At 34.2% G+C, this 25,273-nt stretch overlaps 1 protein-coding gene across 1 annotated transcript; it reads right to left on the reverse strand.

The window, feature by feature from the left end:
* Positions 1–1,436: 1,436 nt before the first annotated feature.
* On the reverse strand, positions 1,437–23,252 carry LOC140775839 (cytochrome P450 71A16-like). The gene is made up of 7 exons (XM_073119297.1): positions 22,791–23,252; positions 19,198–19,397; positions 18,131–18,775; positions 14,261–14,411; positions 9,295–9,438; positions 8,071–8,237; positions 1,437–1,880 (listed from the first exon to the last, which is right to left on the reverse strand). Exons 1-7 carry the CDS (start codon positions 23,125–23,127, stop codon positions 1,770–1,772), a joined length of 1,755 nt encoding a protein of 584 aa, XP_072975398.1. The 5' UTR covers positions 23,128–23,252; the 3' UTR covers positions 1,437–1,769.
* Positions 23,253–25,273: the final 2,021 nt, after the last annotated feature.

The following is a 25,273-nucleotide window of genomic DNA, read 5'->3' on the forward strand; positions in this document are numbered from 1 at the left end:
GAAGACATACACATTTATAATTTTATATAATTGGGTTATGACTGTTTTATGTGTAATTCATGATTTGTCTAGTAAGGGTAATAATCACAAAGTAATTAAATTATAACGAGATTTTGCATGTACTTATATTCTTATTTATAATAATATACATTATCTATCGTAGGTTTTGTTATATAAAGAGAATAGTTATTATATATCTAATTAATAATTAGCAAACCAAGAACCACAAATAAATAAGATAAGTTAGCAATATTAATATTAGAATAAAATATAAAATATAAATCTAATACGTTACCAAGAGTAAAATGGAAAGTTATAAAGCTAATGAATTTTGTCTTCTATTCAAATTAATCTTAGTTAAATAAAAAACTAATCTTATACTAGACAAATATTTTTTTAACATCAACCCAAAGTAATTTGGTGAGATCATTTTTTTCTCACCTGCTATAATTCTCACATCAATATCATTTCCCATGAGATTTTTCAAAACAAGTTTTCTTCTTCTAGCACTCATATTTTGATAAATATGACAAGTAGCATACACATCATGACAAGAATTGTATCTAGGAAACAAATGTTAGATGGAATTAAATGTCTCGATCTAGTGTGACCTTCTATGCATCTATGACAAGTAAGAACATCACAACTTCGACATGCCAATCTTAATGTCCCCAAAAATGTTCATAGAAGAGGACAAGGAACTCATCCGGTCTGAGAGTTTTAGTAGTGCCCAGGTCAAACACAACCCTATGTATCTTCTCTTCAGAGAAAGGGAGAGCCAGATCAGAGAGGTCTCGACTCCCTTTTTGAGTAGACATTCCTCCGAGCGAGGTCAAAGAAAGGGTAGAAGAAGGGGGTGAAAGTGATCATTGAAAAGAGAGAGAGAGAGAGAGAGAGAGGGTTCTCTAACCATCAGGAGAGAGAACTAAAGAAAGTAGCAGTAGGTCTAAGTCAATCTGAACACCGTGCGAAGCCTAATAAATAGAGCAACCAGATTCGCCCACCATATTAACTTCGGCGTCTCCAGTACGAGAGCCCATCTTTTTCTAGGCCAATAACTCCTCCTATTCAGCAAATTCTGGGATAGCAGATATAAGCAAATTTACTGCTGAGAAGGTTGTTTGGATGGCATGAACTAATACCTCTGATATACAGAAGACAAGTCGTGTGTTCAGAAAGTTGGTCAATATTTATCAAAGATTTTACTCTACAAAGCCGTTCCCTTGAAAGAAAAAGGAGGAACATTCCTGCATTTATCAAAATTTCATAACTCAAGCAGACCCATTAGACAATCATTTGGTTTGGATCATAAGAGCTCAAATTAGCTGAGCCTATATTGGTCGATGATGGTTAAATCTAGTAAAGATAAGATAATCTAGTAAATTTGTAGAGAGAGAGAGAGATGCCCCAACCAATTCCAATAAAACAAGGTAGCAACAACACAACAAAGGGACTTTTTTATAATATAACATGCTTAATCAAAGTTAAGACACTAGGTTACATTTACTTACAAACAGCGCCTCTCGAACGCAGGAAGACCAGCAGCTATGTAAACATCTCCATTGAATTAACAGCTCACAAGTGCTTCCGACTTCTAAAAATAGATCTGACAGAAGATCACTGGGGCTGTTAAAAACTAGGAGGAAAAAAGGATCACCTGGTACAATGCTTTTCTTCCACTTTCCAGCAAGCTTACAGACAATAGGTTATACTTCATATCCTTGTTGATGAGACAAGTAAAAATAATGCAAGTTCTTATTAGTCCACATTTATGCTACGCTTCTTTTCATGAAGACAATCTTTGGGTTCGGAAGAAGCTGATGAACACAATCAACCATTGTTGGCTCTCGTTTCGTGGTAAGACCTGGCTGAAGTCTTATCTGCAGATTTAAATTTCATGTTACATTCTAATAGGACGAGAAAATAACTCAAAACACAGGTCAATCTAGTGGCAGAGACCCATTTGTTAAAATTTTTACAAAATTAAGTTCCCAATAATTGATTTAAATGTGAATCTGTAAAATCGATTAAAATAAATTGTTTTTGAGACACACAGGCTAAGCCATATTGTTAAGTATCTCTTATTGGGCTTACAAGCATCTTACAAGCTGATTGGTTAAGCAGCTAAGTATAGGTCATTTGAGCTAGGTCTTTCTCGACCGCAATACTATAATTGAGAGAGACCGGTTGTAAAGATAGAATGAGAAGAAGACCTACTTCGTTTCAGCCTTCTGGGATCAATTGGAGATCCAATATGAGTAAGCATAGATATGACTCTAACCTTTGTGGTTTTCTAGATCTTATATACCAATTGATCCCAAAAATATCTTACACCTTTCACAGTTAAAAGGTCAAGAATTTCTCTCCCTTTTAAGCAATGTAATTGAAATAGGGGAAAAGTAATTACCCTTCCCTTCCTCAATAAGAAAAAAAAAAGAAACAATAAAAACAACCAATAAGGAGTCAGGATGAATAACTAGATCCAGTTAAAGATAGAAACTCCTTTGTGGAATATTTCAATATCACTGAGGAGGAGTAAAAGATCTTCTATAGAATTTTTTTATAGAAATCTTTTTAGACTTATTATGATGATTCAGTACAGTTGATAGCAGTAAGCATAGTTAGATAGGCAGCATGGTAAATTGGACTATGCCCAACTATTTGACTATCATGGAAAACTGCAATCTGGGCAACTAAGTTTTAATAAGCACCTGATTTTGATTTTCTTTTCCTGTCAAAGTTTCTTTTATAGCTCCAATAACAATAAATCTTCTGGCAGTTTCAGTTTTGTTTGTAAAGGAGGTTTCACTGTGAATATGATCTGGTCTGACTTTTCATCAGGGGTGGGGGGTGATGATCTCTAGGTCACACCACCTTCTGTTTGTTTATAAAAAACATTGGGCATGGGGGGCTTCTTGAAACAACTATACAATATGATCACAAATGTAATCAGATAGTATAAGGAGATTAAAGCAAGGTCTATTCAGGCCTTTAGTTACCAACTTACCATAAAAGCAATCAGGTAAGGCCTTAATAAAATTAAATAGAACTCCGACATGGATAAATAAATTAAAAAAACTTTAGGAGACAATTAACAAGAAACAAGTATGTCAAATGTTCCATGAGTGCCCATCCATCAAGTAACTATATTTTAATTTCTAGTCTTTAAGTACATTCTGCTAAATATGAAGACTATCCAAACATTGAATCCATGAAATAGTTGCAACCTCACTAAGTATAAGATAGCACATATTGATTTTTGTGGAAATAACTAGTCTTGCTGTCACAATAGCAAACTGCTTTGCAGTGCAAAGATGGTACCAATAGACTGATAATTAATATGCATTGTCCTTTTGCACTTTATGTGGGGAAATAAGGGATGTTCATTACCAATACGATGAGTTGCAATAAAAACACTTCATTTTTCAATTTTGGCTGACAAGCCACTTTACGCTTTCTTTGCATGTCGGGCTATTTTTCATTTATCTTCCAACTTTGTCCTTATTGAGTGGTAAATGAACAACCAAGTGTGCATTGAGATGAGGAAAGAAGTTCTATTATGCATTTAATATGGTCTGATATTTTTTATAAATTGTACTATTTTATCAAATTTACCTTAAAAAACATAGGCCGTAATAAATGCTTGCTCTCCCTTACATATATTATGTAATATATAAAAAATTACGAATTACATAAAAAAAAAAAATTTCACTTAAACCCCCTAAACCATCGCCATTTTCTATATACACTCCCTAAATTTTTTTTACCACATACACCTTCTAATCTAAATTTGTTTTTAATTTAGAGGTCTGTATAATTTTCTTTTTCTTAGTTCAAGGAGATTTATATGTGTATTTTTTTTAGTTTAAAAGGTGTATATAGGTAATATAAAAGTTAAGAGAGTGTATGTGAAAAACAATGATAATTTAGGGGGGTCTAAGTAGAATTATACATTACATAAAATAATTACTAATTATGTTTTGCAAAGTAATCAATCTTTTTTTTTGTTATCACTTTTGCCTTAGGAAGATGTGGATAATAATAAATGTTTGTTCTCCCTCATATGTATTTACTTAATATGTAAAATAACTATGACTTACATAAATAACTGTGAATTATGTAAAAAAAATATAAATTACGTTCATACCAAGAAAAATAATAATTGCAAACTATAAGAGTAGTAACTACGAACTATTAAGAGTAATAACTATGAGCTATAAGAGTAATAATTGTGAACTATAAGAATAATAATTGTGAACTACAAAGAGTAATATTTGCAAACTACAAATAGTAATATCTATGAACTACAAATAATAATTACGACGAGTAATAACTTTTACATAGTTCTTGTATTTTCCACTTTGGCCGAAGAAAGTAAGTTTAGAATTTTTTAACTAATATAGAGTACTTGCATGCATAATCAATTGTTCCCTTTGGTTGGATGAAGGAGAAGAGAATTCCATATTCTTATAGAATTCTAGCATGTCCAATTGAGTGTAAGATGCAATTAATACAGCTCATAAATGACTTGTACAACTCTCTCTCTTTCCATACAGGTTGAGGACAGTTTAGGAAGAAAATAGTAAAAAATATCCTATCATGAATAGAAAAGGAAAAATTGAGCCTCTCATACAACATAAAAATTAAAGTGTGCTTTTGTTGCAAATCACCTTACTAATTCAAAAAAAAAAATTTGTGGTGCAATTGACATAAAGTTAAGGGCAATGTTCGAAAAATTGGAATTGGGATCGGGATCAAGATCGTCTTTTAAAAAAATGATACATATCGACTGGATCGGCCATATTGGCCGTATCAATCAACTGGATTGAATCAAACTTTTTTTAATTATGAGATTTCTAAATATTATTTTAAAATGTAGACAATTTTAAAAATTTAGAAATAATAACAAAAAAATAAGAAAATAAAGAAAGAAAAACAATGGTGCAATGAAAATTGAAAACAAGAGATTAGAGAGAGAGCGAGTGGAAGAAAACTAAATAAAAGAGAGAAAACTATGGTGTAGTGAAGAAGGAAAGAAAAGAAAAGGAGATAGAGAGTGGAAGGAATGAAAAAAACTGAGAGAAATAAAGAAATACAATTAAAAAATTACATACCAGAATTCATCGGAGTTCGATCTGTGTCACTGGAGTTTGCTAAAACTAGATTTCTCCATAGAAAAAATAATGGCTATATGGTAAGGAGACAAAAAAAGAGAGAAAGAAAGAGATAGAGAGAGAGAGAGAGTGAGAAGAAGAGTGAAACCGAAAGAGGAGAGAGAGTTCGGATTGGGCTAGGATTGGGATCAGCCAATCTTACAAACCATAGTTAAGGGTTTGCTTATAACTTGGTAAAAGTACTAAGTGATCCATTAGCCATGCAAAGGTACTATACTTTGTAGTCTCTACTAGCTAACAAGGACGTTCTCATTAAAGAAAGAAAAACATTCAAGGCAAGAATTGTCGTGCCAATAGCACATGCTATGTCAATACCATGTTGGCATGACACGTGACAATTGATGCATCTTGTGCTGCCTCGGTATGCCCCAGTGTGCCATTAAGACACTCACACATCTAATTTGTTTTTAGATTTTTTTTTACTACATATTTTAGGTTCTAACATATGTATTAAAGTGTACATTTGAGTCTTTCATCCCCAAATAATGTTGTAAATGATATATTTTGTTAAAAATATTGCAATAATCAAGTAGAAATATAATTCAACATATGACTTGATTGAAGTATTGAACATACTCATAAATTAACAATAGTTCAATAATTAAAAACTAAAATATGAATAAATACCTAGTCAAATGTAGAATTACAGGGAGGATCAAAGATGCTTTACAATAGTTTAGTAATGAAAAACTAAAATATTAGTAAATGCCTAGTCAAATGCAGAATTACAGGGAGGAATAGACAGAATTATTCTAACATGTTCCTACACCAAAAATAAATTTGACATATTAACTTAATATTTTTTAAAATTTGGAGGAAATCAAATTTCTACTATTGCTGTTATAGTGAATTATCAGCACCAGTTGCTGAGAGCCTGTGAGAGAGAGGAGAGAGGAGAGAGGAGGGAGGAGGGAAGAAGTACAGAAAAAATGAAAACTGAAAAGAGAGCTCGACATTTGGTTAGCTCAATGTTCATCAAAATTTTAAATTTTAAGTAAGATAACACATATTTTAAGTTTTTAAGCTTTATATTTGAGTAGTTTTTATTTTCTTATTTCCCTCTCATTATTTCTAAATTTTTAAAAAATATTCTGCATTTTTAAATAATAATTAGAATTTTACATAATTAATAAATAGTCTAATCCAATAGAAGCGACCGACTATATCGTTTTTCCAAACGACTGATATCGATTTCGATCCTGATACTGGGAACCTTGCTATCGGCATGACAAATACCGATCAGCATGACGCAAGTGTTGGTTGGCATGATAAATTATATGATTCATAGTGTATTACACATGCTTGTGTCTATTTGTGGGCTAAACATGAGTACCACTATATTGTTGATCTGGATGGCAATCCTTGATTCAAATGTGTTAAGCATGCTTGTGTCCATTTATTTGGTAAATATGAGGACAGCTATGTTTCTATCTACAATTCTGCATACATGTCTATCTCCTTGTGTGAGCAATTGTATGTGCTTGTGCACGAGAGAGATCCTATTACAAGTTTGTTAGGAGTAAATTCACTAAATTGGATAATCAATAGATTTTAAGTCAGAATACTATTTTGACTCAATGCCATTAAAAATCTGAAACCACTATTATTATTAATCAATAATGTACTAATTTCTTTATGACTAGCCATTAAATCCATTAGGATTATTGATCAATAATGAAATCATTCCTTTGTTCACTAAAAAAGGAGACAAAATTAGCATGGATATAGCAAGTCTTGCTTGGGCTGCCTTAATGGTAGGCTTTACATTTTCCCCTTAATTTGCAAATAGGCAAAAGGTGGACTCTACGCATACTGCTAGTTGATTGAATAATTGCTCAAGTAATCTAACTAGATCAATTGTTTAATTTCATGTGCTTGTGTCCATTTGTTTGGTAAATATGCTTATGATTATTTGTGATAGAATCAGGTCCAACTTTAGTAGACTAAAGTAGGTCAAGGGGAAGAGGAAATTTTATTTTTTCTTTAGAAGGCAAATGATGACGTGCAAGTAGACAATTTTGGAGAAAATTTAATGCTGCAAGGACAAGGACAAATGTCGCATCTTTCAGGAGGTTATCACAAGGATCCTTGGGGTCTTACTGATCTGGAAGTTGGAAGTAGTATCTATGTGTGTGCAAGAGAGAGAGGAGGGGAGGGGCGGCCCAAGGTCAAGGTTGACATGAGCACAACAGATAGCATTGTCCAACACTAGTTTCAGGTACAAAAGCTAAAATCGAAGACAATGGCCATTCTTGCTTGGTTCGATTTGGAGCCAAGTAGCCAAATTTTATAGGCTTAAACATACGAAGTTTGGTTCATTTTATTAAAGCCTATTGACAGAATTGGAGTCATGTAGTTAAATTTTACAGGCATATATGAAGTTTGGTTCATCTTATTAAAGTTCATTGAAAACTAGAGGACACATGAATTAGATAGCCCTCAGCTTGCTACTTGTGTCCTTTTGGAAAGTGCAAGGCAAAAAGGAAGGAAGCAGGGTTGATACAACAGTTGAAATCATATTCTACATTGCAAAAAATGAGTGTAAAAGAAAATATTGTTGCTCTATCTTCACCTTTAAGGTTGTGCTAAACAAACAGTGTTGATTCAATGTGCAACAACTCTAAAGCATGACACTTCCTATATTGAATTAGTGTCTAGTGTCTAAATAGATACATAACATGTACTGAACTGTCTGATAACATAAATCTCAAGGCCTCGGTACCGTTTGCTGAAATTCATGCATATCTTTCTATAACAAAATTATCAACCAGTGCCGAATGCTTATCAATCCATGTCAAGGTAGCACAAATACAGAGATAAATACAAAGCATTATTGGGATAGAGATCTGTAAAATGAGTAATGGTTATAAGTTCAATCTTGAATTCAATAACTAACCTCATAGTTCTGGAGTAAAGATGCAAATAATGCTGAAATTTCAAGAATTGCAAACTTCTGTCCAATGCAAGCTCGACTGCCAGACCCAAAAGGAAGAAATGTTGCGGTTTTATTTGGCTGAATTATGAACGGACCTCCACTAGAGTCATTGTATACCTCTGATGTTCCTAAAGACAAGAAGAAAAACAGAAAAGCATTTAAATATTTGAGTCATTTTATATGAACAAATGTAATAGATTCTAAAGGAGAACATCTCATCATAATATGTTTCTAATGAAAATAAACTTCACTTCACAGACAACAAAATAATTAAGCGCTAACATCATGGGTTGGATTGATGAAGAAGACACATCAACATCAGACTGATGTTGGCAAGAAACCTGAAGAGTAAGTAATTAAATTCTAAGTGTTTAACCCCAAATAGAATTGTCCAAATAAACACATCACGAGTTCTATTTTAAAAACAAGATGGATAGTAAGTAATTCTATTTTAAGTGTTTAACCCAACTTTATAGTATATAACTATATATTATTGACTACATGCAAGAAATGAAGAAATTGAGCTAAGCTACTTTACCTATTAGAGATAACAGACTACTAACGACAGATCGAAGCAATCAAACTATACGCATGGTGGAAAAGACACTAACTTCCATTGAGCTAAATGATCTTTAGTTCTCTTTAGAAACTAGTGGTAATTGGCCAAGAAGATATTCATATGAGGTCCTTTCTGTTCTGCTAGTTGAAAACCTTGATTTCAGTCCAATCCATGATCCTTTGATGGGCAAGCATTAGTAATAACAACTAAATGGCTAAAGATGTTTAAATGGTCCTTTTGTTCTAGTTGAAAACCTCTAATTTAGTGCCATAGCAACACCAACGCAAAACAAATAATGTAGCAATCCATGCCTTTGTGATGGCCAACCAAAAATAACATTTAAACACATCAGTCAAAAAGTAAATGCAAATATGTTCACTAAAGGCAGCAAAATATTCCACAATAAACCTTTTGTTGGATGTTGTAAAGTATGCTTGCGTATGAGGAGCCAAGCATCCAATGAATATGTGAAACATATTTTTCCTTTGACATGGAATGAGAGTGAAAGAATTTTTTGACTAACACTAACAAATATAAGGAAGCTAAACTGAAACGGAATTAGTGTTCCAGATTAACACTATTGTTACATCATAACAAAGAAAATTGGGCGCAAATGAAAAAAATACCTTTGGTTGAGTTTGACAGAAAACGATGAGGATTAAACTCGCAAGCATCCTCACCCCAAATAGAATTGTCCAATTGAACCAGCTGCAATGGAACAACAATAACTGCTCCTGATGGTATAGTTACACTAGATTTCAAACTCAAATCTGCAAGAAGAGGAAAAATATAATTCAAGGATAAGATCTGGAAATAAGGAAATAATAATAATGAATGACTGCATAAAATCCATTGCTATAAGAAGTTGTACGTATAACAAGAAAGACAAGAAAGAGAACTAAGGACTTTACAGCATGAACAGAGATAAAGAATCAGGTAAAAGGAAACAGCTCCAAAGAAATTGCCCAAAATGATGAAATTTCTAGTCAGAAGCTTAGAACATCCAACAAAACAAAGAGGTCTTTTTTCTTGTCTAGATTAGGCAAATGTGACAAAGGTGTAAAACATTCCCCAAAAAATCAGATTCCAACAAATAGTATCAACAAATTTATTAACAGTGACCCACATGACTGACAAACTAAAAAAAACTATCTGTTTATCTACCTGACAGTTAATAAATGTATAGGCCAGGTTTGAAAGCAGAATATTGAGAGTTCATTGCTACTTATTCCTGCAGTTTGTACCAAACAGATCCTTATCAATGGGACTAGATGATGGGTAAAGTAGGGATTTAAAGAGGATAAAAAGTGCTTATTGCTCCATTTTTTTCGGGAATAATAGTTCCAAACTTCCCCTAAAAACTAAAAATTAACTCAGCTAACATTTGTCCCTGGTCAAAGGATGGTAACAGAACTAAGCTTGAGAGAAAATATTATCGGTAATCCCGATTACAGATTGAACTGCACGTTTAGCTCCAGCAAAAATGGGATTCTTTTCCTTTCAGAAACATTGAGATTGTTTCTCAATTTCCTTCCCCTCTATTTTTGTTGTTCTTAGCTAGATATAGTGAGATGGAATCAAACCATAAAAGAAATGAAGAGAAAAAAAGACACAAGGTTTATGTGGAAAACCTCTTAGGAAAAAACCACTAAGAACAACCAAATCAATCACTAGATCCAGCCCAAATCAAAACCAAGCGTACAAGTCTCCACATGCATTCACACACTCACACAAATCTCTCACAAAACCAAAATCTCTAAACAAGAATCTCTCATACTAGAAACTTTTTTCCAATGGATGGACCAACTCTAGTGTGCAAACTTCATCCATGAGAGCAGGTGTGAACCTCTACCCTGTGAGCTCTGCGACCACATAAGATATGTTATGCTTGCAAGTCTCCATGCTTACCACAAGCCTCCATAGCGCAAACCACCAGCACAAGCCTCCAAACCTGCATCTCCATACAAGCCTCTATTTTTGAGACAAAACTGACAAGCTGGGAAGAAGGAAGGATGAAAAAGACTGAGGAGCTAGGGAGGCTGTTCAGATCATTCAAAACGCTCCCTTGACTGTAAAGGGGCATTTTCATAATTTTAGAATTTATCAAGCTATTGTAGGTCCCTTGCTCCCTGGGGTCCACAAATAACCTTAGTTAATTAAGTTCACCAAGCAAACTACCACCGATTAAGCTGATAAAACATGGATTCCAACATAGAAGTTGCCCAACAATTCTGGTCCATTTAATAATGGTTTGAACATATGTTTCTAGTCTTTTCCAGTTCCAATAAGTTGATTCTGACCACAATCAAACTTTGGTAAATTCCTACCCATTTTCAGAATTTATCAAGTTATTTACCCTAATTATCAACAATGTTTTAACTTTTGAAAGGCACCTGCAGTATGCCGGCAGTCATCCCACTGTATAGCTCACGATATCATCAGATAATTGGAAAGGGTAGACAGGTCAGTCATTTGAAGAAGAATTTATTTGGTGGATTCCCAAAAGTGCTAAAAAAGTGCCACAAGAGACATAGATGCAACAAAAGTCCATTAAAACAGTGTCTAGGTGGTCAAAAAAATTACAAAGCAAAAGAAAGATTGATCATGATAGATGGGAGGCTGTTTCCCCGAATTTGATGAGTATCATAAAGAAGGGACATGACATGGACCCTGTAAGGGCAATATTTTTTGTAATAGTAAATTCGTGGACAAAATTACATATTTGATTGGGTTGTACAAATTAGATTCAAGTATATGATCAAGTCAGAATGAGAGAAGATTTCCAGTCAATTGATGCAGAATTGAATTTAAAAAAAAAAACAGAGAGTTTCAAGGTCTTGTTTGGATGGGAGTAAAGGCATCCGAAACCGCTAAAACGCATCACTTAAAGAAACTTAAGCGACATTTAGCTGGCATGTGCAACATAGCAACAGAAAGTTCATAATCAGAAATAGTTTTGAAATTCCTTTAGTGGCTTGTTCCAGCACGAATCAAGAATGATCTTATCCTCTATTTAGGGAATCCATAGTTAGAGGTTTAATCACCAATTATAAGGAGAATTCTAGGAATTCTACTCTCATCTTAGAGGAGTTCTCTAATTCTCTCACAAAGTCTGATTGTTGAGCTACAAACCTACAGTTAAGGATTATCTAGTAGCATTGGAAGGAGCTAAAACATTCATCGACACCAATCACCATCGACACAATTGTATTAGTGGATTGATCCATCGCTTGGGTGTGCTTATCAAAAGGAAGCGATCTTTTTCACAAGGATAGTAAATCACGCATTTTGTAATTCAATTGATTACTTAAACACTCAAGCATTGAAGTGTCGACAAAGATTGTAAGTAAGTTTTTTATCTATTGCTTAATGAAATAAGACCAATTAGGTTTGAGTGGGTCTGTGACTTTTTCCACTCTATATGAGAAATTTTCCATGTTACAAAAAACATGTCGTGGTATGTTTGTCATGCTTTACTTTTCCTATTCGTATTCGTATTCAGCTTTCCACCTTCTACTCTTAGTTTTTCGCTGGCCGACTTGACTTTAGTTTTCGTAGTTATAGTTTTCGGTTTTCCATCTCCTACTCGATTCCGGTTTTTAAAGTTCAATTCTTATTCGGTTTTGTAAACCTAGTAAGATTCGGTTTTCCTAAACCAACTCAGGTTTGGTTTTTGACTTTGACTTAGGATTTTTTATTTTCATATCTCTAAACCTAGTCATTCTAGGAATTCTATCTCCCCACGATCTTTCGAATCCGAATCTCCAATCATTGGTGGATCTAGTATACAAGGTTTCATTTTAATCATATAACATTGTCTGCTGCAAGAAATACTTATTTCCAAAGCATTAGCATATTGCAAAAGCACAAGTTAGGGATTAAGACCCCAACATCGAAATAAATTATAGGAAAGTACCTAGAAGAGGTGGCAGAGATATGTGCATAAATTTCTCGCAAGGCGACAGCTTAGAATTGAGATTTTAGGGTTAGCGACACAATTTTTTCCTCACTACATGTGCACCTTATTAACGGTACTTGTACTACCTGTTAATCCTCCTGTGCTAGCTACCTGTTTACTCCACCTTATGAGAAACCACATAATAGACTGGATATCCACTATGTTGGGCGCGCCCTAGATCCACCCTTGCCTATGAGGAGAATGCTTTGATTTTCAAAACATTGACTATTAGTGTCCCTATTAATTTTTCTTGACTATTTTTTGGGCTAAATAAGTTTTCGCAATTATGTATGGGTTTGAAAAAAATTATTTATGATGTTAGTGGTTTAACAGTCCTACGGGGACCTCTATATATACAAATAAGTAAATGAATGTAGACATATATATTATTCAAAGTTTCATACAAATTACTAAAGATTCATAATTGCCAATTAGCATATGAGAGTAATGATATTTATAATAAATCTCAAAGGGCACCATGTTGGCCATGTACCCAAAAATGGGGCTTAAGAAATGACACTTAGTAATTTCTCGTCTCTATTTATGACTGGTTTCTTGCTATTCATAAATCTCAGCTCCCTCTATTCACATATAGGAGGTCTATCAAGGGACTAAATGGGGGCTAAAGTTAGTTCTTGCCAATGGGCATGTGAAGATGAGAAATTAGCCTTTAATATTTTTTAATGGATTCTCAGATCATCACTGATGGCAAAAAATCTAGAAGCAGCCCAAGCACTTAACTCTCAAACAAGAGAGACCCTTGTTGTTGATAAATATTTGTATCTGAAAATGCAATGTTTCTACTATCTACGAAGTGCAGCTAAACATGTAAGCCTTATGGAAGTTTGATTAATTCAATAGCATCTTCTCACGGGCTTGTACAGGATTATCTGCACATGTAGAAAGTACTCACAATCTTTCCTTAATAATATCTTTATTAGTTAAACTTCAACAAAACATAATATAAGAGACTTGCTTTAAGAAAAGTCAGATAGGCATTAAAGATGCATCACACTATCAGTAGCTAAACTAAGAATTCATTAGTCAGCCAGTCTATGAAACTGAAGCGAAGAAAACATGGTTTTTTAAGGTGGCCATGTCGGCTGCCATGGCGTGGCGCCGAGCTAGCTAGGCGGCCAACTAATGGCAGGCGAGCCACCATTCCTCCTCTTCTTATTCTTGTTCTTCTTTTTCTCTCTCTACTTTGGGAATACACTACTTCTCTTTCCAAAGCGTTATGGGTTCTCAATGTAGAGAGGAGTTTCTTTCCGCCTTAGGAACTCATTTCTCCTTTTCATTTTCTCTCTATTTGCTTTGGGAACCCACCGTTTCTCTTTTCAAGGCGTTGTAAGTTATAAACTTCTAATATAGAGAGGAGAAATGATGGTATATATATATAGTTAATATGTGATTTTTAATTGTTATGGTTGTAAATTACTATTAAAAAATTCATAATGCTATATTAATATATAATATATATCATATATAATTATATTTTCTTTTTTATATATTAAAATGCTAGACCGCATTAGCGCTCGCCTTCTAGGCGCTAGGCGGTGGGGTAATTGCCTGCTACTCACAGCTACCTTTCAATACATTGGAAGAAAAGATGATAGGATGGATATATTACACACCATGTGTCAAAGAGCATCTCTGAAGCAATGGTCCAGCTGGCAAAAGGCGAGCAGATTCATAAACGGTAGCCAACAGAAATTGCATATTTTGCACACTGTCTTTGTCCAGCTCGCATGTTTCTTCCCGCACAGCAATAATCTCCGAGTATAGCTGGAACAAGTAAAGGCAAAGGAAGCATATGTTAGAAATCAATTACTATGTGTATGTTTCAGATGTTATGTCATGTTGAAAACAATTGAATCCAAGCTGCTGACACCAATTCAATTGAATTATAGCTAATGGTATATCAAATAAAAGTCATTATTATTCAAATATAAAGATATCCTAAAAGTCAAGAGAAATCTGAGAAATAGAAATCTTATCACACAAGATCTAGATAGATATTAAACATTTAGCCAAGTATGTGTCAGGAATATGTTGAAGAATAGTAAATGAAACATATCGGTTGATTAGCTAAGGTCTATAAAGCACGAATACTTCGTTTGCCCCTCCGTACCGATATCCGATATGTATCGGATACTAATACAGCACCGATATGGCTCAATACGTATCGGAGGAGTATCCAAATTAAAAAAAATTAATTTTAATTTTCTGATACAGCTCCGATATGACAGGATATGGCTCCGATATGGCAGGATACGACTCCTATACATTTTTTGATCATCCAATCCTTTTTCTTTTTTTCCCTTTATGTTAAAAGATAATATAAAACATATACTTTATATGTATATATATGATTGTTTACTCCTTCATGGTACTTTTAAGGCTTTGTTTATTTGATAATGAATTAAACATATAACTTGAAACCTATTTAAATATCTAAATTAGTTATAGATTAATTGTAAGAATAAAAAATAATAAAAAAATCTCTTGGAGCACATGTGCGTTACACGTGCGCACCTTTCTCTCTCTCCCTCATCGGCACGCGACGGAGCAGCTGTGAGTTTTGGATTTGGATTCTTTTCTATAAATCAACCCGAAAATCCTCTCTAGGGGAGAACCTTCTTCCTTCTTTGCCGTCGAGGTTATGATGTGGGATCAAACCGCCGGAGCAATTGCAGACCACCACTGGCCATGAAGTTGACATCCATCGTCTCTCTCTCTCTCTCTCTCTCTCTCTCTCTCTCTCTCTCTAGTTGTTGATCCCCTCAAGGAAGGAAGCGAGGATGGGCTCGGTCTCGATCGGAGACAACTTATTTATGTTATTTGGGTTCGGGTTTGAATTTCGGATCTAAAAGGCCCAACCCAACCCGACCCTTTTAAATTAGTGAGATTGAGCCTTTAGCCCAATCCATTTAAATGGATTATTGGGTAGGCTACAGGCCAACTGCAGCCCAACCCATGAATAATATTGAGCTTGGGCCATAAGCCCAAACTATTTAGTGGGTTTTGGTGGGCCACCAACCACAACCCAGCCCAATCATTTGGGCTTAAACAAGCCCATTTAAATAATTTAATTAGTTTTAAATTTTAGAAATCATGATATTAGTTAAATTAAAATATGTTATTTATTTCTTTATTTATTTATTAAATGTGGTGATTTTTCTTAACCCATGGACTAAAAATTTTAGTCGTTTCATTTAGACACTAGTGAGTGGATTCACTTACGTATTTATTTTATTTACTCATGTATTTTGTATATTTTTATCAAATCACGTATAATTCATTGTGCAAATATATTATTATATTTTTTTCTATGCATTATTATGTTTTGGGTGCAAAATATAAGACCCAATGCATTGCTATATTTAGTGCATATAGTCATTTATATGATCAATAATATTAGTGAAAAAACACAATTGATACGTGGTAGGGCTTTGCGAACAGACACAGGCTAGATATTTTTCGTGCATCTCCCTATGATGACTCAAGACTACCTTGAAGTCCAGGGGACAGTCTTATACCTAATCAGTAGATGATCCGTTTAGGTGACTCTGGCACACTTAGAAAACAGTCTCAGGCTAGATTAGAAATCTCCTTGAGGTGACTAATATTTCTCTATGGTTAGTGGAAAAGATAGGATAAATTTATCACATAGTGACACCCCCTAGTGACCCTAACTGAATTAACTATAAGGAAAAGACTCAAGTGCATATCAAGGCTACTTATAATTGATATGGATCCTCAGGAACAGTCCCAAGTTGAGACATATGACATTATTATGAATATTGAAAAAAATTCAACATATTGACGCGAACCATGTTATGAGATATGATTTACTCTGTTATTACTTGTACTGTTATTATTATTGTTATCATAAGCAAGCTTAATAAGATTCCCATTTTATATTATTGGACTTGTATTTATTAACATTATGTTAAAGATTCGGATTTATTTGACTTTTGAGTGGATTCTACTTACTAAGCTATAGTTGTTGGCTTATGGGTTCCCTTTTCTAATATTTCAGGTGCTGATCCACGTGGCGATTGAGCGAAATGCAACGAGACCCAACCTCTACTTAGGATTTTACTATTTTGCCCATCGGTCATATTAGACATTTTATTCTAAACCATATATTATTTTAGTTTGATTGGTGATACATTATCGATGACATTAGTGTTTCTTTATTATTGGATTATATTTATTGGAGTTAGCTATTCATAATTAAATTCTTGTTATTTTGAGTCTTAGAAAAATATTAGTTAAGACTTCGTATATCTTAAGTACATTGAGGTACATGGCCGGTCATATTCCAATTTTTGGGTCGTGACAATAATAGTTAAATTAGGTTTTAATGTTTCACTAACATTTTAAGTTTCATACCAATTTCTATTATAATATTATTCTATAGTTTTAGACATGTAGATATTAAATATGTAGCTTTCTTTCCTTTTATGTTATCATTTATGGGATAATCATTTTTTACCATATATTATATTGGTTGACAACAAATCAAAAATATATTATTTATTTATTAGCGTACCCATGTTGTATCCGTATCCTACTTTTAAAATTTTTCGTATCCCCGTATCCATATCCATGCTTCACAGGCTAAGGTTAACATCAAACAAGACTTTGAATTTAATGAAACATTCATCAATGGTACCAGTATTGACATTTAAAAGAAGCAAAGGAAAAGTTATCACATTTAAAAGATCAAACCAGATATTATCTTCTATCAATGGTACCAGTATTGACAAGCAAACAAAATATCAACCGCTATGAAAAAATATAGAGAAATAGAAAAAATAATTACGAACCAAAGAAATGAAAAATAAGATGAGGACTTAAGAACCTTATCAATCTATCCTCAAATGAAACACTCAAGTCAGTTGTCAAAAGAATATTATGACATGTAATGCATGACCAAATGCTCTATGACAGAATTAGAGATAGCATCACAATTTGAAAATAATGAAACAGAACCATCCATAACTTTGATTTTTTCCTCATTTAGGATCATCAAAACACACCAACATGAACAATAACAAGGTTCACAATTCAGATTGGTATTTCAGAATATATTTACCTATAAAGACTTAAAATGATGGTTTGTTATTTATCAAGTGCGTTGAATTATGAAGAACATCTTTCATGTTCCATAATAGATGATAACCAATAAACTTTCCCAGCTTACAGCAGATAATTTTGAACACTACTTATCATAGAAATAGTGGTGATCGTTAGATTCTGAATAGCTTAAGTTGACAGAAAAGTTATCACTTAAAAAGAAACATAATCCATTTAAACATATAACAGAACAAGTATACCAAAGATAGGAGAGAATATATAGTTATTTTGATAATGTGTCATTCCGTAATCCATAGCAACCAGGAAGAGCCATAAAAGTTTTTCATTTTCAGAAATCAAGTACAAGAAGAATATAAGAATCAATTTAAAACAAAAATTTCAAAGAACAAACTCTTTACCTGGTTTTGTAATTTAGGACGCAATACGAGCCTAGTCAAAATGCTATCAATCAAACTAGCAGTTGTTAGACATCCATGAAACATCAAGGCCAGGATGTTTCCAAGTGATTCCTCTTTTAAACAAAGAGATCCTTCAATCTCCCTGTCAAAAAAGTTGTCCAACAGCGTATTATCAAACAAAACAGCAGCTTCTCTCCCAACAGTCTTTTTAATTCCTTCAGTTTTCTCACATGAACATTGACCATTTTGGCCAATTGAGTTATGGTTGCACCTGGACCGTTGCACAATGTCCTTGCTTAAATGTTTCAACCTACCGCACAAGGACTGGTACCTCCAATATCCTCGTTTCCAAAAGGGCGGTACTTTATAAGAGGCCCAGAAGCAGCCATCCTTTGCGACTATCATAAGAAGCTCTTCATAAGTAGCCGCATTAGACCAATTGAGAAATGCTTCACCAAAAAGTGTCACTCCAAGTATGTAAAATGCCATATGTTGTGAAAAAGATCTGGAATCAAGGAAACCTTTTTCCATGAGAGAATCAATCCTTTCCATGACAATATCTATAATCTTCTGGGGACTTCTGTTTGCTCTCTCCGCAAATTTTCCATTCATGTATTCTGCTAAAGATTCTCTCCTCTTTTTAACCTGAAAATAGTCCAAATACAAGCAACTTAAGTGCACTTTGCACATGTTATCGAGCGAAGAGGTTATAATATACTCCATCTCCTACAACTTATGCTACTTTACCATAAATATTTAGTTATTTCAAAATTTCAATATCATGGTTTACAAGATAACAATGTAAGATAATACTTTAGCTATGAATGTGTGAAAATAAAAGGCCACTATAAAAAAAGAGACTTGCAAGATGCTATATATTAGAAGTTATAAAATGACACACAAATGGGAAATCTTGATAAAATACTTCCCGATGCAAAATGCAAGATGGATTACTATATTGAAATAATAATGATTACTGTGTCATGATGAAAGAGGGCGTAATACTAGAAAAGCACACTACAGAATAAAAGATCTACATGACTTTGTTGCCATATAGAACTGGATACCTTCTCAAAAGAGGAAACAAAAAGGCTCAACCTCCCAAAAGCCAAGCTATATATCCTTCCGGTTAATGGCAATTTATCTTGAGCCTTTATAAGCATCTCTTTGATTAAAGCAACATCTTTCACTGATACAAGAAGCTGTGAAGGTCCAAGCCATAATCTGACTACAGGTCCATACTTCTCATGCAACTTTGACAAGTAGCCTGTCAAATTTAAGAAGTTCAAGTAGTAATAATGATCAGCTACTCAGAAAGAGGATTTTGACATATGCATAATAACTTAGAATCTCGAGTCTTGACTACCAAACATAAATGGGCATCCAGAGGTTATGCAATAAACCTCATCTCTTAATTTGCTAAAACATTTAAAGAATTTCAAGCAGTGAAACAGAAATCTCGAGTCTTGACTTTCAAACATAAATGGACATCCAGAGGTTTATGCAGAAAGCCTCATCACTTAATTTGCTAAAAGTTTCAAAGAGTATCAAGCAGTGAAACAGAAGATATCATTTGACTAGGAAAGTAGAAATTACAGAATCTCATGTTAGTTTCCGGTCTAGCTTGAGAAAGAAAAATAGATGCACATCATGGAAAATTTGTCTAAAAGCAGGTTTAGCTTTCACTGTTATATTTCATTATGTACATAAACATTAGGTTTTAATATTCTTAGAAAATTGATCAAATAGCAATTTCCACATAAGTAGGACAACCTTTCAATGCCAAGGTCCATTAGGTAGTTAAGTTTATAACCATATCATTGTCCCTACCAAGGTTCCGAAACTCAGTATCGGGATCCGGATCGGGCTTTAAAAAAAATGATACCTATAGGCTGTATCAGTTGTATCGTCCGTTCGCATCATATCAAACTATTTCTTATTATGTAAAATTTTAAATACTATTTAAAGTATAGAAAAATTTTTAAAAGTTTATAAAAAATAATAGAAAAATAAGAAGAAAAAAAAATTTGTTACAGATGAAGCCTAAAAACTAAATAAAAAACTCACTCAAAACTATAATGAATTCCAAATTGAATTTGACAAACTTTTATACTTATAAATTACTTGTGCGCTCTGCACCTGTTCCATAGAAATTAAAAAACAAGTTAAAAAGTGAGTGAGAAAGAAACAAAAAAGATACGAGAGAAAAAAAAACCCATCCGAATTTACCAAAGTGCAGAGTTGCCGAAGGGGCTCATCGGATAGCCACCGAATGAGTTAAGTAAAGCGTGAGGATGGGAGGAGAGTTGTGTGAGAGATAGAGGGTAAAAACTAAAAATTTGAAAAGAAAGTAGTTGAGGACATTAATTACTATATCTTCTAGGTTAGATACATTTTAGATTTGACCTGAATCTTAAAAAAATTTAATTTTGGCCGATATGGCCAAAATCAATCTGGTGATTGGTTTCAAGTTCAAATCAAGATTGGTTATGGCTGATCCGACTCGAGATTGATTGATTTTGGGATCCATGATCTCGACACTTCATTGAGAAAATAGAAGTTTTCAGCATCACATTCCACATATCCACTACCCTAGTTCTTATACTCCCTTATACCTTCAAACAAAAAAATGATTTCGTATGAAATGCATTTCTCCTAATGGGTGGGATGATTTGTTGATGCTAGTCCATAGGAAGGTCATATATCGAGCAATATGGGGTTGCCTATTGGTACTTATAGTGTTACTACTAGGTGGCATATGCGAGATCATGCGCTATGTGGGGGCTTTTACTACCATGAAAATCATTGATTCTCTCATCTTCTACACAACCCAAAATAGTTGAGAGATGGGACTAAAGGCTTGGTTGATGTAGTTGCTCTCATCTTTTATTATCTTGATTCCTCAACTCATCACGTGCATCATATGTTGCAATATCTACAACTAATGTCCTCTCTGCTCCTTTCTCTCGAGATCTCATTCTTCATCCTATCTTCGGACAACAAAGGTGTGTCCTTCAAACCTTCGACCAAGTCAGCACAAACAATTATATAGTCAAAAATATCTTTCACAAATACACTTTAATTTCCAACGTTCCAAGATCTAATTACAATGTCAAACAATAAATTGTGAATTTACTTTGATCCTTCAACTGTAGGCTTCCCTCCTCATTATTCTCATCCATCTCAACTAATGAAGTGTTCTAACAATCAACCATTTATCCTTCCAAATCTCCACCTGCTAATCAGTTTATTTTAGTTACACCATTTTGAAAGTACTCTACTAAATTGAAAATAGTCACATATATTATAAGTCCATAATAGCATACCATACTTGAAGAAAATGGAGTGATGTGATTGTGTGTGAAAATGAACAAGGTAGCAAATATGTATGAAATCTAGTAAGTCATTAACATCATTCAACTTCTGTACATGTAGATATAGCTACCAAAAATAGTTTGTGAATTTCCATTCACACAATCCACTATTCTGTCACTCCAGTGAACGAGACTGGACATTGCTTATTCACTTATATTGAGCCATGCATATACCTAAAAGTGTGGCAGTCCAACAACAGGAGAAAAAGGGGCGACAATCCCTCCTCTCCACTCTCCCTCTTTGCTATCATTGACTGCTAAACAGCAATAACAACTGGGATGGCAATATTGAGCTGATACTGTAATCCACCAACCCGAAGGCTTTAAACAGATTTGGTTCGACAAAATTGAGTTTGGGTTGTACATGGACCAATTTGTCTACGTTAGATGGGTCGAGTAGTGTTAACCCGTTTAATCCACATAACCTGTATAATTCTAACTCATTTAACCTTCTAAATTAATGCCATAACAGAACCTAGATTGACCTACTTAATCAGACCATATAAATGTGGTACACATTATTAAACGGGTTACAACATTGATGTCAGTAATAAGTGAATCATTTAATATAAGGGTCATATTTTTGTTAGTGTAAGGATGACCCAAACTCAAACCTGACTCAACCCAAACATGTACGACACAACAGCACATGAGTGGGAAAGATGGATAACAAAGAGGGAGAAAAGGACAAGATGGAAGAACCCTTTCATCACTTTTTTTCCTTTATTTTTTCTCTTGACTTTTTACTCTCAAATTTGGTTTCATCAATCAAGGAGCCAAATCCTACAGAACATCTCAATTTTGTGGCTTCTTATCCAGAGGCTCTGAGGCTAGTTTTGAACCTTCAGAGAGATCTGAAGGCATCCCCTGTATAAGATGATGCCATCATCTTTCCTTACAGATTTAGTTATCATCGTTTTTAATATATATTTTGCTGTTTCTAAATTCCTCTGTTAGATATCCAAAGGTGAACCTTATTCTAGCAACTGTCTAAAATGTGCCCCTTAAATAACTATTATGGGAGATTTGTTAACCAACGGGAGTAAGGTCTTTAAGGTGAAGCATAACCCATGAGCACTACTCCTCCTCGCCGGACTCAATCTAAAACCAGTAAAAAAAACCACCTTTTCTCAAGAAAACGCAATCCAAATTTCAGTAAGTACCATTACAGTAACTATTCCGAGAACCAAAACATCAACTCAAAGTTGAGAATTATAGGAAAATGTTAAAAGTTGTTATCTAATTTCATTTAGAATCGAAACTGTAAATCAAGCAAACGCGCATACTTGTGAGATTAGCTCCAGATCCGAGAGCAACCGCGAGATTCGAGCATCCAAAGAAGGACGAACAAGGCGGCCCAGGGATCCGGTTCCCCTTGACCCAAAACATAACAATCCTCGCTAGCTTCCCGAAAAGGAGAAAGGTGACACAGATGAGGGCGATCCAAAGCAAAGCATTCGTCCCCCTCTCGTAGTAATATCTCATGAATCGAGACCAGCTCGGATCGAAATCAGAGCACAAAACCGCAGCCTCACCGCGGCGGAGAAGAAACCCTAGAAGCGTATAGGGAACTGCGGCTTCACAAGCTTCCATGGCCATGGCAGCCATGAGATCCGATCGCATTAGTGGCGGTGCGGGAATTAGGAGTGGTCTTTTCGGGGAAGAGAGAGATTATTAAATCATTATTTAGGAAAATCAACTACCCCGTGAGTTGGTTGGGGACACTTGTTGTGGGTGTTTATGAATAGGTACGTGGAACATAATAATAGATAGAGAGGATTAGAAGCGTGATAGTTTTACTTGTGGATGAGAGAACATGCGTGTTCGGCTCTGTGTCGGCTAGTCAGTCTACTGTTCCGACTCTCTGAATTTAATGTTATCCTGCCCTCTTTCTCTCTTTCTTTTTCCTTTTCTTTTCTTTAAAATAGAAGAGGACTAAATCCCAACTAAACTTTTATTTAAGAGTACAGATTACAGACAACAGATAGAAGAGAGAGAAAGAAAGTCAACTTTTCACATTCTCGGGTTGAAAGTCTCCCAAGAATTATCCTACTCTATTCATTTAATTTGCCAAATAACTAGGGTATAGGCATCAGGTAATCCATCTATTCATTGTTATTTAAAACTAGATTAAAATAATAGGGTTTAAATTTTACTTTAATTACACTTACACTCTCTATGGCCCAATATAATAGTACTACAATCAAACGCATTACAGTTTTGCTCTTATGTTATTGTCAATGTCCCACTTTTTGACTCAATAATCTCGTGAGGTGCATGTAAGAGATTTGTTACATTTATGCCCTTAGAATAAAAAGAAAAAGGTATTTTAAATTATGATCAAAATACCTTTCCTTTGTTCCTTCATTTATTCTTCTTCATTACTTGTTGTTTTTCATCATTCCTTCATTTTTTTTTCTTCTTCCTACTCCATCCTAACTGAAAGCTTTCTTTGTCTTCAACTCAATCCCAACCTAAAACCAAACCCTTCTTCCTTGTTAACCCACAAACTAAGAGTGAAGTTTGGAGACATTATTGCATACATGACAACAACAAACTAGGTACTTGGGAGCATAGTGCAGTAGCTGCAAGAGCTAGGACTTCATACTTATCCACACTTCTAAACTTTAAACTCAGTAAGAATCCACACCAACCTTGTGAAGGACTTCAATTTCTTAGACCCAATTGTTATAGTAATTGCCATAATTACTTTCATCATTGCCATAATTAGCACAAAGAGGACTTCTTACTGCAATTGAGTAGGCATTTGTAGTCCACTCCTTGGTCGCAGTCTTTGTCATAGTGGATGGCTTTACCCATGCCAAACTTAGCAATTTAAACCCCGTCCTCCTATTTGGATGTCATCTTTATTGATTGCAACTAATTTATTCCTCATGCTTTGTGGTCTCAGGAGTTCATCAGATTTGGAAATCATACTATTAATCAAATAAATCTGTTAACATATAAATATTCAAGTTCATAATAATATACACTAGACTATTTTATAATCTAACAAGGCCCACATAGATTATGACAAACCATCAAAATACAACTAAAACAACTGATACATAAGTACACTATAATCTGACATATATTATACAGATTATCGTCTGATATAATAAAGTACAAATATAATAAATCATGATAAAATTCAATTTCTATATAAATTATCATCTATATTATCTTGCACCTATAGCTCACATTATCATCCTAAAATATCTTCTTAGGATATCTCAAATCGCTATCATATACCATATATCTAAAGGAGTTAGAAAAGAAGTAAAGAGAATCATGAACAAAAGGCTTAGTAAATAGATTTTATGTAACAACCCAAATAAATAAATAAATAAATAAAAATAATAATAATAATACTAATAATAAATAATGTAATAACATAGAAAAATAAATAATAATAATGTATAAAATAAATAAATAAATAAGAGACAAAAAGAAAGAAAGAAAAAATAATAAATAAATAAATAAATAATAAAAGATAAAAAAATAAAAATTTAAAAGTTTTTGGGCACGACGTGGCCGACCACACTATGGCCGGCCTCGTGCCCAAGCAAGCTGCTCATGCAGCTTGCGTGGTGAGGCGCCACGCGCCCACTGCCGCTGTCGCAGCCAACCAGCTGCGGCCAACTGGTGCGGTGGGCCCTGCCGCCACCGCCAAAGCCTCCCTACCCACCTCCTCTCTCTCTCTATATATATTTTTCTTCTCCCCACTCTCTCTCTTTTTCCTCTTGCCGCCGCCAACCTGTCGCCACTA

This window comes from Typha angustifolia, chromosome 14, assembly GCF_048772165.1.
Source record: "Typha angustifolia cultivar Huaian chromosome 14, ASM4877216v1, whole genome shotgun sequence".
In the NCBI taxonomy this organism is placed as follows: Eukaryota; Viridiplantae; Streptophyta; class Magnoliopsida; order Poales; family Typhaceae; genus Typha; species Typha angustifolia.

Bases quoted from the DNA above. Each gene is read 5' to 3' on its own strand.
- LOC140775839 (XM_073119297.1), bottom strand. From the start codon at position 23,127: ATGCGATCGGATCTCATGGCTGCCATGGCCATGGAAGCTTGTGAAGCC. The intron at 9,439-14,260 runs GTGTGTAATATA...CTCTTCTTGCAG, and splicing joins GAGATGCTCTTTGACACATG to ATTTGAGTTTGAAATCTAGT. The intron at 1,881-8,070 runs GTTAGTTATTGA...TTAAATCTGCAG, and splicing joins CTTTACTCCAGAACTATGAG to ATAAGACTTCAGCCAGGTCT.